The 14124-nt window shown below is 37.7% G+C and overlaps 1 protein-coding gene across 3 annotated transcripts; it reads right to left on the reverse strand.

Moving 5' to 3' along the window:
* Positions 1 to 1814: 1814 nt before the first annotated feature.
* On the reverse strand, positions 1815 to 13722 carry LOC136776324 (F-box/LRR-repeat protein 20). Of its 3 annotated transcripts, none has more exons than XM_066731758.1 (9): positions 13555 to 13722; positions 8822 to 9037; positions 8366 to 8433; positions 8140 to 8269; positions 7554 to 8015; positions 7248 to 7439; positions 7067 to 7168; positions 6572 to 6787; positions 1815 to 6470 (listed from the first exon to the last, which is right to left on the reverse strand). In XM_066731758.1, the coding sequence occupies exons 1-9, from the start codon at positions 13582 to 13584 to the stop codon at positions 6363 to 6365; spliced, it is 1524 nt and encodes a 507-aa protein (XP_066587855.1). In that variant the 5' UTR covers positions 13585 to 13722; the 3' UTR covers positions 1815 to 6362. The 3 variants fall into 3 exon arrangements, with proteins under 3 accessions (XP_066587855.1, XP_066587854.1, XP_066587856.1); XM_066731757.1 differs by having other exon boundaries at positions 8822 to 9040; XM_066731759.1 differs by lacking the exon at positions 8822 to 9037.
* Positions 13723 to 14124: the final 402 nt, after the last annotated feature.

Below are 14124 nucleotides of genomic sequence, written 5' to 3' on the forward strand. Positions count from 1 at the left end.
CAATGATAAAGATGCTTGCTCTGAAATAATAATGGATATAGCAACCATGACTAACAGTACAATTCTAAACGAAGAAGATGAGAATAATCTTGTGGATATTAATTATAATAATAGTTTCTGGTTATATCATCAAACATTAGTAAACCAATCCAAAGAAAGACATAGTTTTAATCCAAGAGAATATCCTGACGACTTAAAATTTTATTTGGGTCAGTTGCCTATTAATATTGATGCATGTCCGATACAATTTTGGAAAATGAATAATACTGCATTAAGCAAATTAGGTCAAAAATATTTGGCAGCTGTTGCATCTTCAGTGCCATGTGAGAGACTTTTTTCAAAAGCAGGTAGAATAGTAACAGAAAGTAGAAATCGTTTGAGTGGAGAACACTTACATCAGTTACTATTCTTAAGCTCGCTGCCCCTTGAAGACTGGATGTAATGTAAAAGGTTAATTATTTTATAGGTTTAGTAATTTTATAATTATTTTGATCTAAATAAAGTTTAAAGTAAAATAGAAACGATGTGTTTTAAACAGTCCAATTTATTTTTCCTTCTTAATAATTACATACCAACTCCAACATGTAACAGTTAAGTTCATTTCTTACATGAGTAAATTTTTAATTTCATTAAAATCAAAATAGATAATAGATATTTTCTTTAGATTTTTGTATTCTTATTAAAAAACATGTAGGTTATTGTTATTATACTGTAGTCTGTAAGTTGTGTGTATCGATATATTAATACAGTATAATATTGATTTATCGAACTACGATACGTACGTATCGATACAAAATATCGATACAATTGGACCATTGGACATCACACAAGTCACAACGCGTGAAATAGTATACGCGCGGCGCGGACTTTTGAATAGGGCGTGCGGCGCGTCCGCTGACCCCGCGTGGCGTGTCCACTCCACTGACTCCACACCCTCCACACGTTTCACGCGCGTGTACTACCCGCATCTTTAGGTTAGATCAACATAACCTCGATGATCTGAAAGACACGTTTGGGTGTATGGGTATTCGGTGTATCCAACCGACACTAGCGGTCTCAGCCGTTAAGTAAAATCCGCGTATGATTGGTTGGTTGATTAGTTAAAATTGACCAATCATAAGTATATTTTACTTAGCGGCTGAGACCGTTGCTGTCGGTTGGATACACCCATTTTTAATTAAATATTGAGAAAAGTAGAAGGATTATGAAAGAAATAATTATTATTATTTATCAGATTGGGATTTTTAGCATTTTTATACATATAAGCTACAATATCGTATTATAAATGCTTTTTACTATCAATTAATCTTTAATTCAATTTGGCAGGTACGTATTCAGTTACTTCGATGACTACGGCGACTGGCGAGGAGCAATCTCGTTTACGAGGAAGTTGCTGCCCGCTTACTACTTAAGTACGCCAGCCGCACTAACTCGAGCTAGATCCGTACTGCTTGAATCCAGGACCCTGTTGGTATTAGCTTTCACGATAACCCATCTGTGTTTTCCACTTTGGATGTATTCGCAATGTGCACACCTACACGTTGGCAGTCAGGTAAGAATGTGTAGCAATATACATAAACAAAAAAAGTCCGGCAAAAATGACAAAATTTATCGACAGTCAGCGCTGATATTATGCATATGCATCACTACACATTCTTACCTGACTACCAATGTGTAGGTGTGCACATAGCGAATAGTATTTTAGTATCCCTACCTCATTCCCCTTTTAGTTTTACTCTGGAATCATACCGGGTCAAATCTCTCACATTTAGGCAAAAACGCACAGGAAAAAACTTGCTAGAGATTGTCTCGAATATATTTTATTATACATACATTAATGAAAATATATATACATGGTAGACTGCAACTTGTCGAAGCAGCGAAGTGACGATATAATCAGCTACAATGTGAATCTGTATTCTGTACGGAAAAACTTGTAAGAACGTCTTCTCGATAGCTGAGATAGTCTATATCCCTTCAGGGCCTTAGGGCCAGTTTGCCCAGTCCCTTAAAAATAATCCCAACAATTAGGACGACATAAAACTCTGAGGGAAGAATTTCAGCGGCTATCTCCGCTCCCGAAAATAATCCTTCGGCGAAAGAGTCTCGTGTGCTCGGTGCATTTCTCTTTTTCACAATTTCCTCAATCACAACAATGAAGTAGTTATAATCTACAAGTAATCGAACTTTATTAGATTCAGTGCTAAGTCAAGTTTGTATAAATCTACAGGCTTCTATATTTTCCTCGCATACCTAGTGCTTTATCTAGCTTTGTACATATTGATCCCGAAACTTAACCGATCGGTAATCGACGACAAAAGACGATTTTTCAAAATTCGGTGAAAAAGAATTTTCCTACATTACGAATGTTCGAAAACCGTTAAATATTTTTTTAAAGTTTTCATAGGAACTTAATAATTCATTTGCGATCACCGACTGACAAATTTTGAGATCAAGGTAAGAGGCTGTGCACACGATTCTCTTTAAGAGCTATTTTGTACCAGGATACTGAATACGAGATGTAAGTATACATTTAACATACAGAAAACACATTTATTCAAAAGTAGCCTTTCATGCTGCACAGTGTAAAATCTGTTTTCGTGGTTTACACCTTAAAAGTTTATACCTCGCTGTGCACTGTCCCTTTTAAGCAAAAAGCTGAAAGAAGATAATCATTTTATCAATTTCTAACTTATCGCATTAGTGCAGATTGTGCAGCCAAATTTATACAGAGCTACAGTGTCAATATAGCTTAAACAATAAAAATTCCCCTATTCCTTATATTTTTCTTACTTTCAACGTATTCAATATCTCGGTGTAAAATATTCCTAGCAATGGAAAATGCCAAAAATCGCCGATAAAACAATTTGTCTTCGCTGACTTCGATTATCGTCTCTCTTCCTTTCTTCTGTCTTCTTTTCACCCTAACTTCTTTTTTCTCATACATACCTAAGCTTACTTTCATTCTCTCTCACAAGCATACGCACACTCGCAAATTCTATTACACACGTTTCGCTTTCTCTTCCTAATCTATTGCACAGCCAAACACTTGCTCGACCACTCGGCTTCAACTTTTCTTCGGTATCGCTTCGTGGATTCTTTTAGCATTGTTCTTCGACAATAAAATATCAATGCGCCGAAGAGGCACGGATGAAATTCACGAGAAATGACATTAGTTTTCGCAAATCTTCATCGATGCCTTTTTGACCATTCACTATTGGTTAGTTTGGTTCGTCAACGAAATTCGCTTTGCCGGCAAAACGCTGGCTCGACTTATCAAAAATGTGTTCTCGTAAAGTACAGAAGTGATCTGCCCGTTTTATCCGACGGATAGTCTGTGTTATCGAATATAATATCGCTTCTCCTTCTTTTCATTCCTCTTTCTTCTCACCTCAATCATTGTCTGTCTCTATTTGCATATTAGTATAACGTTTCGTCGAAATACGCATTTTAAGGCCTTCCGCAAAATGGCGGCCGTAGGATTCGTTTATTCCGTTTCATCGTGAAAAAAGGAACGTTTGCGATGAAATATATATATATATATATATATATATATATATATAGAATATACACAAATTGCCAGTGACGCGTGGGTAACGTTTACCCACGTAATATAACAAATGAATCGTAAAGGCTTCCAACGACCAGCGCGATCACATGACGGTCATCTTATTATCGCGTTGCTCCTCTTAAGCCCTCCAAGCTTTCAATTGCTAAATTTACTTGTAATATTAAACGGAAACCGAGACCAGGAGGAATAAGTTTATCAGGATCGCTAATAGCCCCTATAGCGTACAAAAAATCCGACTTTCTTTATGCCTCCTTTTTTTCAAAGCTATTCCTTTAAATGCAAGTCGTATGATCGTAGAATATTGCTAAGAGTTTCATATACTAGATAATAGTTAGTTGATTGAATAATGGCAGTTCGAAAATTTGGCGGAAACCCTGCCATCTCTTAACATCCAGAAAGTTCACCCAAGGCCACTCGACAAACAATATCTTATAGATCAATCCTTTTATCTCGAAATCCGTTATACAATTTTATCTTCTGCTTTTAATTCTGCAATATCAACAAAGAAGATAAAATTTTTTAAGATCGACAGCAACTTAAAAATTATTATTTTGCCTAATTGCATTGGACAAAAGCCTTTGTGAACTGTAGTTTAATGATTTTTATTCGATAACTAAAAATTGGTCATGTTCCGAGAGACAGAAAGATATATTCTTTTTCAATCTGTATCTTCTCAATCGTTTTCAAATAAAATTATTTTATACAGATAACTAAAGATCGTTTGATTATTTCACAAAAAATTTGTGAGAATTTGGTAACGTTAACAAGAAAACTCAAAAGCGCGTAGAATAAATTTGCAGTATCAATAGCAATGAACTCCTTAATTAATTTTCTTAAATATTTACTCTCTCCAGCGATGATCATGTTATTTTTCTAAAGATGACATGCAGCGTATAAAATATATCTTATCTTATATACTTGTTTACGCTTGTGTTTGTGTATAGTATATGTATAATTGCTTCATCCGTTATTTTGTTAAACTCTAAGTATTAGATATATGCGACCTTATACGCTACCAAGGATTAGAACTTGATACTTTATCTGATTTAACGCAATAAACGCTGCGCTCTTTCACATTTTGAATCAAAGTTACAGGAGCCTGAAGGACCTTTCCCAAATCAGCCGTAAAATTTCTCAGATACTTTTGAAACCATTATATAATAGCTAATAAATCGAGTTTTAATACAGATAATTAAAGATATCATTTTCCAAAACTGTTTTCTCATTGGAAGACTCACACGCACACACACGCACGCACGCACGCACGCGCACACACACACACACACACACATTTATTGATTGAATATCAATTAAACAAAGGAAAAATCTATTTTTGCTAGTACAACTTTTCGGTTGTTTGGAAAATCTCTTTACAAACTTTCCTGACACGATTTAAAGCTTTGCGCCAAGAGAGATGAACTCATCATTAGCGTCACATTCAGATTTTAAGAAGTAAAAATATCAACATCTCGTGTGCTGAGAGTGTAGTTAAATCGGTTAACACTTTGATTCGTTTATCAGTCTGTGCTCTCCTAGTCCTTGACCAGTAAAAGGGGAAAAAGTCCGGACTGTTGAGAGGAGAAACGTGATTGGTTCACCGACAGCTAAAAGCCCACCGTCTCCTTCTTAAAGCAAAACGGCGATTAACTCATAAAGTTGAGAAAAAGGATAACATCGACTAGAAATTTTGATTATAATCACAAATAAGAAGAAAATGATGGGCTTTGATTGGCGATGAGGCTTTAAAATACACATAGGGAGCTGAAATGCATCCTAAAGCCGTTTCGTGCGGCTATCAAGGATAATATTCGAATGTATGTCGCTCGTAAAAATCAACGATGACCTTTAGAGTTGCTCTTAAGTGAATTGTGCGCCGAGTCAAGTTCACGATCTCCATTGAAAGGAAAGAAACTCGCGGTAGCCCTCAAACTTTGCCCGGCTATATATATATATATATTCCTAGACGCCGCGAACTTAGTCCTCTTTCAAGAACTCGATGAAACATCAAGATGGATTTAAAAAAATCCATGAATACCTCCTAGATAAGCCTAGGAGAAAGTCCACGGAAAACCCTAGAGAGTACAGCATTGGAAAAAATCCTGCATGACTCATCAAGGATGAAAGTCATAGATGCAAGGCCTAGTCTTATTTTATCGAAGCAAATACCTGGAAAAAAATCCAGGTTACGTAGACACCATCTTCGCTATAACGAAGCATCGACCAGTCGTAAAAGCAATACAACAATGCTTATAACATAAAAAAAATTAAAAAAAATGGAGGATATATTTAACATCTACCTGGACTCGTGATTAGAGCAGTCCCTTGTGAACATAAGGTATAAATGTATTTACACAGGTGACTCGAACGATACGTTCGTGACGATATAGGATTACTCGCGAGAATCGAGTATACGAAAAGGAAGTAAGAAAGTAAGATTTCCAATAACGAATATACTATGTACAGGCAGTGAAACCAAAGAATTTCTTTCCTTTGGAGAGACGATGGCTCCAACGATTCGTGATAGGTTGAGCCTATCTGACTAACTAGTACAAACGATTAGCGACAGTAGCGGTAGTTGAAGCATAATTAGCAGTCGCAGTAATACTAGCAAATATTTGCTTTACGATATTTACGATCGCCACCACGGTAGTAGTGCTAGAGAATGTTGAGACGGTGGATGAATCACACCCTGTCAGCCTTGTCAAACTGCTAGGTGGTTCGATCACCGATTGTGGACCACCAGGTTCGTGAATTTCCGAATGAGTTTCTTCCACATTGCGCGAATGTCGAATCACAGAATAACGCAGCATCGGCAATATCGCTGTCGGGATGCTCCTGCGCTTGGTGGGGGTGTCACTGGTGCGAAATATGCGTGGACTCTTATGTTGGGCAGATGTGTCTGTTGGAAAAATGAATTTAAACAGAATTATTGAGCTTTCTTTTGGGGCAATCGTTAACATTATATTTTGAAGAAATATATTTGTACGTGACAAATCTTACTCTTAGTCGACGTATACCGGCTCGTGTAATTAGCTGGCAGTCGTAAAGTTCGATGCGTTCCAAATTGTGGCAAGCTTGTAGAAGATGATCTAAACTGGCATCAGTAATTAGTGGACAATTGTCCAATTCTAATACTGCTAGGTGCTCTGCTGCACAAGGTGACAATGCCAGTTGCCTGATACCTTCGTCCGTTATCAGCTCGCAGTGTGATAAACTCTGCAATGATCCCAAAATATAAATTCTCTGAAAGCTTTAATTAATTTTATCTCTTTCTTCATAATTTAATTTTAGATGAAGAGAGTCAATCAATGGAATAATAAAATATTTTACGTTTGGTTAACTATTGGAAAGTCTCCTAATCATATAAACGATTGATAAAAATAGTTGAATTTTGTTAAATCTAGCACAAGGAGGACAGTCCAATGTTATTAATGTCCTGATATCAAAACACTTGTCTCACATGGTACTGTAAGTAAAGCGTTCAAAGAAATTCACCAATTTTTCAAGCCTGGGACAACCCATTGCCAGGTGAATAAGGGTGGCATCGGTTATTAAAAGGCACTCTTCCAGGTCCATTTTTTCCAGCAGTCTGCAATTCTACAAAGAAAAGAGCAAAATTAAATTTCTATGACTATATTTTTCTCCTGAATTCTGGCTAACTCTCATTAATATTTACTCTGGCAAGAGCTTGAAATCCAGCATCGGTGAAATGAGTGCAAGCTACACACTCGAGGACACTGAGGAAAGGACAGTGCTGGGCCAGAGTGACCAACGATGCGTCTGTTAGGTTAGGACAGTTTGATAAACACACGTAGTGCAGCCTTGGACACTTCTCGCTCAATTCTCTTACAGCATCGTCAGTTATGTTCTGCAAATGAAATTTAGAATGAACTACTTATCCCAATGAAAATATTAACAAAATTAAAGTTTAAAATGAGTCATTCGGTAAGGTAGAAATTTTGACAGAATTAAGTGAAATTACTCTGCACTCGTGCAAGTTGATAGCTTCTAAATTAGGACAGTATCGAGCAAGACACTTGACGGCCCTGTCGGTAAGTTGCCTGCAGCCTTTACTGAAAAAACTGCGGAGTTCAGGGCAGCCCCTGGCGAGGGCCTCGACGCCATTGTCGGTGAGGTGCTCGCACCAGGACAGATTGATGTGTGTGAGTAAGGGACATCCGTCCGAGAGATCCTTCAAGGATATATCGGTTATCTCCGGGCAGGAGTCTAAGTTCAGTCGTTGCAGCTTGGGACAATGGCAGCTGAGTGCCGCGCAGGTCACGTCTGAGATCTTCTTGCATTGGCTCAAATTTAATTCCTCTATGTTAGGGCAGGATTGAGCCAGGGTCCTCATCGAGTTGTTCCCGATGCTCTGGCAGCCTCGCAGAGACAGCTGGCGTAAGAACCCCCCGCATCTTCTTGAAATGTTCTCTATTACCGGTCCCTGTGAAACACCATATATTCAGTTTTTCCACTTTCCAACACATGTACCACTGCATCGTCTCAAGCTTTTATTTCTACCATCTACCAAAATATTTTCCAGCGCTTCTTAACACATCCTACATTACCTCGACGTCCCTTTGAAAATCGAACAGATCTATCCTCTGCCAATTGGATCCATCCAGGGCTAATACGTTCCAGGCTTTGCTGACTTGGGCGCAGCGACATAACGACACTACGTCGAGGTATGAAAGTATTCTGCAAAACATTAAATATCATAAATTTTCGTTTCAGTCACAGGCGGATGGAAAATAATTAAAGAGTCATGGAAGTAATGTAATTTAACTTTTGTACCTTAGTAGCAGCTCTTTTGGCAGTTTCTTGTTGATCTGTGCCTCATCGTCGTGAAATACCCATGTCAGCTGAAAACCGAAAGCAGAAGAATTAGGTTATGTACCACGATAAGTTCTCAAAAAATTACTGGAAACCTTTAACCATCCTAGAAACCATTACGACATCTTTTATTTGCTCACTGTTTTTTTTCCTTTCACTGCAAGCAATAACTTGCCACAAGCGATGATTCGACAATTCTTTACTTGATAATTATTAATCAAAATTACCTATTTTTAATTAGATTCTTCTCTATAATTTTGAAACTATATTGTAAGAACGATAAAAATGTATTCTACGATAATATATGTTTTATGGTTGTTTCTTGTTAATTCCACGCGTTCGATAATGGAAATGGTGTTGTTCGATGGGCTTTTAGCGAGAATGATGTTTAAATTTTCGAGGGGATGATAGACCAACCTGCATGTACGATTGCTTCATGGTACTGACAGGGTTGTTGTAAGAGTGTGCTTGCGATGAATAATAACTGGCCTGATGATGATGATGATGATGGTGAGTGTGATGGTGATGATGAAAGGGTGGATGCTGCTGTCTCCACCACTGACTTCCGGTACTGGATTCCTCGACAGCTTGTAAACCCTGGTTCCCTCCTCCCACGCCCACGCGACTTACTTTCTTCTAAAACACATCCCAATTTACAATCCCTCGCATTAAAATCTTGTCTCTAATTGTCTATCCCTTCAATTTTCCTTTCTACTCCCCTCCCCCCATCCCCCTCGCAACACACTAAAATCAAGCACCTTCGACTGATAACTATACGCCATACTTATTAAAACAAAATGGTGGAATTATCTTCGCATAAACTGCACCAAAGCACAAACAATTGTAGTCAATAAACAATGCGACGACTCGGAGATCCAAAAATATTGAGAACGACCAAACGAGAACCAAATGATTATTTTACACATTCATGTTTTATTTATTTCAATTAACCAGCGATACTTTACCCTTCGAATCTCATTAGTGTGGTTACCGGAAAAGTTAATGAAATGATAAGCAGGCAGAATTAATCGGAGGCATTAGAAGGAAATTAAGGAAATCAACCTGTCGAATCAACCGTATAATCCGTCAATTTGTTCCTATATATAAATATATATATATATATATATCGACTGTCCAAACGTGATGGATTAATTTTAGTTATACCGAATAAATCCAATCAGCAAATATCCTATACACTTTCTTAACGATGCTTGGACAAAGCGAGACGTTTGAAGAAGAAAATCAAGAAAAAGTGAAGAATTCATTGGTCGATTCAAGTCTCAGTCGTGTCTTTTTATCAAGCAATCAAGCAATTGGATAAAGAAACTGATAAACCAAACGCTCTGGTGGAAGCTAGGAGATATAAATGAAGCGTTAGAAAATGAGTCATTATATAGCTATATAAGATAGTGGTGCAAGTCAATTTTTTTTGAAAATTACCGTACAATAGTTTTCCTGATCTCTCCTCAGGAAAATTATCATTAACTCTCGTTAGAAATTGGTATTTATCACCAAAAGGAAATAGCGCAAACTGAAATTAATGGAGACGAAAAAAAATGATAAAAGTTAAGAAAAAAATTCGTGAAAAAGTAGATTCGGGTATTGAGTCTTACTTACCCACCTATGACCTTAGTTTACGTTTCTCTTAATCAAGTTTTCCAATGGACGTAAACTTCACGATTGTTGCTTATTTGCTTATCGTCCTTCCCCGGATTTTTTTATAATACGCTGCCTAAAATCATCCAATGATACTTTCGCTGTTAATTTTATAATACCCTACGAAACAGATTTTTCAGACATACTTCTAAAAATTTTCCGCCCGAGCAATAAACTTCATTCCGCTCGCTACGCTCTCAAACACGATGCTCTTTTAAGGGTAAACAAAGCTTTGTTATTATCGGTAATTTTGCTCGAGTCAAGAAATTGTGCGGTGTTTTCTCAGAATAGAATGAAAAGAAAAATAAGATGGAGAATGAAGTGTTAAGTAATTTTCAGACACGATTATATTGAAGGGCATTTTTAAAATTTAGTTGAAAATATAGTTTGGTGACGCGATTGAGCTTGATCAGAGTGGAAGGTAATCAGGAGAAAGATAAAACTGTATTTGGTAATATTGAATAATGAAATGATTAAAAATAGTCTCTTTATTATGATTCCATAAACGCTTTATTTTTTGAAAAACATTGTTTAATTCCTGTAAAAAAAGAATAGAAAAAACAACATAACAATCCATTTTCCATAACTTCGAGAATCATCGTTTTATTATTGTTCCTTTCTACGTACGCTCATCGTTCGCTGAAATCGTTAAACTTCTCTTGAAAGAAAAATAAGGATAAAATAATCCAACGCTGCATTATGATCTAAAAAAAATGGTCGCCGGGACAAATCGCCGGTAATTTCGAGGCAAACGGTTGAGCAATTGCGGAATTGGATGTTAACTTGCTTAGATTGATTCTTACCAAGGGCGGAATGAATTCTCATCGTACAACGTATCTCCTTCGACTGGACCACGTGCTCGCAGATATTCTATTCTACCTTGGGAGAGCAAAAAATGGATCGCCCCCCCTCCCCCTAACCATTAAATTAATTTTGACAAGAAACTCCAGCGATCCATCAATATTGACGATCCGATCGAACGGAATCCGAATTAATCCTGACTTTTCGATAAGACTCGTGAAAATTCATTGATGCGCAACATAATAATGATTGATAAAATGTGCGAAGCAGAGTTTCGGTGGATTAAAATACGATAATGGCAAAATGATCGTGAGCCGAGTAATCCGTGATGCTTCGTTAAAAAAACGTTTCCTCTTCTGGAATGATTTTTTTTTTTTTGGAATTCGTGGAAAGAAATTTCTAATGAGAATCTTCGAATCAAATCCGACTAAATTCATATTTATAAAAAGGTATCAGTGATTGTCATTGATTAAATTGTTAAAATACATGGTGGTGAAACTGAGAATTTGTTATAGCAACCGAATTATAATTTTATTTGTTCGATTCTGTTAAAAATTATCTAGTTTATACGATGCAGTGTAATAACTTAATCGATAACCAATACTGATATAAATTTTCTTAAAAATTAATTTATACGGGCTTGCTCCAAAGCTGTTCAAATGGTCTTTATAATCTTAGTGGAAGCTATTTTTATATAAGAAAATAGTGAAAAAAAAAAAAGATACGAAATTTCGTATAATTTCTTGTACTACTACTTTTACAAAAATATGTTTTTCCAAATTGTGTTAAATATTTTTATTGTAAATAATAAAAAATAATTTAAGTAATGACAAAATATTTAAACATTCAGTAGAGCATGAAACAAAGTCTAAAAACCAAGCGATTCTGAAACATTGCTTTGTCCAACAAAGCTTATTGTTCACGAGAAGTACGTAAAAATAAGTAAAAAGTGTAAACACGTGCGTAGAAAAAATAAAGAATAAAGATATACACAGAATGTGGAAGGGATCAGGGGAAAAATTAATTTTATTTGATTACATAAATAACAGAGGTGTATTAAAGCTCAATTTTTGTGAGCGAGAAAATGCTAGAAAAGAAATGAACTATTTTTAAACGTGATAATATCAAGAATGGCACTGTAATTCCATATATCGACTTGCAAGTACTGCGCGCGTGAGTGCTTCTAGCTATACATATACACCTACATTGGTTCTGAGAGTGAGCTTGTTGGAGCATGTATATGTGGGTAGTAAAAGACAATGAGCAGTGTTAATAAATTATGAATGCTCATTCTTATCAAATTACGTTGCACTTAACGGATGCCACGGTTGTTGATATCGAGAATAACCAAGGTATTCTTTAACACGTGCGAGCGGTGTAAATAAAACCCTGTATCCATGCCGTTCTGCGCTTGACGACAAAAATATATATATTCGTCTCTCTCCAATATAACATCGTCCCGTCACACTCGATTATTCATCCTTGTTAATCTCAAGTCCTGACACCATGAAATCTTTATTCCAAGCGACTCTGCAGGAAAAAGGACATGGGCGAAAAAATTCAAAGTGGACGAGGTCGAATTGAAACGAGAAAAATTAAATAACACAACACATGCACGGCGTTATGGCGTAATTTACTATGTAAATTGAGCGTCGGACAGATAGATCGTTATTGTGCGATATGGTCGAGCGATATCAGCCATAAAATGAGATTAGAGTGAGTGAAAACGCAGAAAACTGACCAAAAACGAGGAAACATTTTCGTTGAACGAGCGACAAAGCGGAGAGAATTTGCAAGAATTTTCTCAAAACAATCGACGCGAGCGTTGGAGTCGTACGGGGACTGCTGATAAGGAAGCAAAACAACAACAAAAATGTAATAAAGATTGACAGAGAAGGAGAGAAACGTGTACACTTGGCGTGCAAAAGTGAAATGTAAAGAATCTCATGGAAACATTGGTGAAAGGTGAAAAGACTTACCAAGAATTTCTGGAAAAAAATAAAAATTACGTGCAGGTTTTACGGGTCACCGTTAAGAAATCAAAGCAGCCAGAAAAAATCTTGCAGAGTTGGAAAGAGCGAGAGAGAAAGAGAAAGAGAGAGAGAGCGTTTAGGTTGAAAATGTGAAAAACAGCGAGTCCTACGTCAGCAGGTATACGGAGACTGGAATTAAGAAGCGAAGAACTGGAGAACAAAGGAGTACGTTAGGGATAAAAGTTGGAAAATGACTGGAGAAAAAACGGAAAAATGGAAAAACGAAAGAAGAATTTGATTGTAGTTGGAAGTGTCCGGCAGGCAGGTGATGGGAAGAACAAAGGATGGACTTGGCTGGTCGATGTGTACAAACATGCACGCTCGCACGCATGTACTATGAACACAGAGAAAGACACAGACACATATATGCACTTGGAAAGACTGTCGAAGAGAAGAATCCACCATAAAGTGACCAGAACCCCATTGGATCCTTAAAAGCCCATCGACAGGCAACGCTGGTATAACTGAACGAGAACGATTCTCGATTTTCATCGATTTTCCCGAATTTTTCACGCTTGGGAGGCATCAGTGGTGATTCGCGGAGGTCAGGGGAGCGAATCAGCTGTTCAACAATGACAACATTGGACACGCACGATCTCCGACAGTGAGCTCGGTTGTTCGTTTTGCCAGCTCCCGGAGAATTGATCGTCGTTGACTTACCTCGAGCCTGGTGCGCCCGGAGTGTATCATCCTTTTGCGTCGCGTTATTTTGCAGGGCTTTCGGGAACACCCGCACGGTTTTTCGGAAAAAAAGAAACGGGACGCGTCGCGAGGGAAATGGCCGAGTCTACTGAAAATATGCTGTATGCTCGCTCTGGTAGCGCCGGAGTGGGGAAAAGGATAGCCTCTGCTGCAATTTCCCTAGGAGACAGAGGCGACGCTTTCATTGGCTCGCGATGGTCGACTTGGCGACAGTGCAGCCAATCACCGCACTTCCAGCCGTTGTTTACACGCTCGCCATTGGCTCGCTATTTTCGACCAGCCGACCGCGACGTGCACTTTGTCTGCATCCATTGGACCTGCGCAAACTTTGTTTACCTCTCGTTTCACTTCGCTCTTGCAACGCTTTCAATCGGTTCTCCTCGCTCGCAGCAGGAATCTTCTTTACCGATATATCGTAACAACTTTCTCTCTCCCTCGCTCTCTCTCTCCCTCTTTCTACCACCCTTCTCTTCTTAACATTTTACCACCCACCGATACCCCCGCAACTGCCGATTCCTTCCTAATCTT

The sequence above is a fragment of the Prorops nasuta genome, unplaced genomic scaffold, assembly GCF_024137725.1.
Source record: "Prorops nasuta isolate Cenicafe-Biocafe unplaced genomic scaffold, Cenicafe_Pnas_1.2 PNAS00009, whole genome shotgun sequence".
Classification (NCBI taxonomy): domain Eukaryota; kingdom Metazoa; phylum Arthropoda; class Insecta; order Hymenoptera; family Bethylidae; genus Prorops; species Prorops nasuta.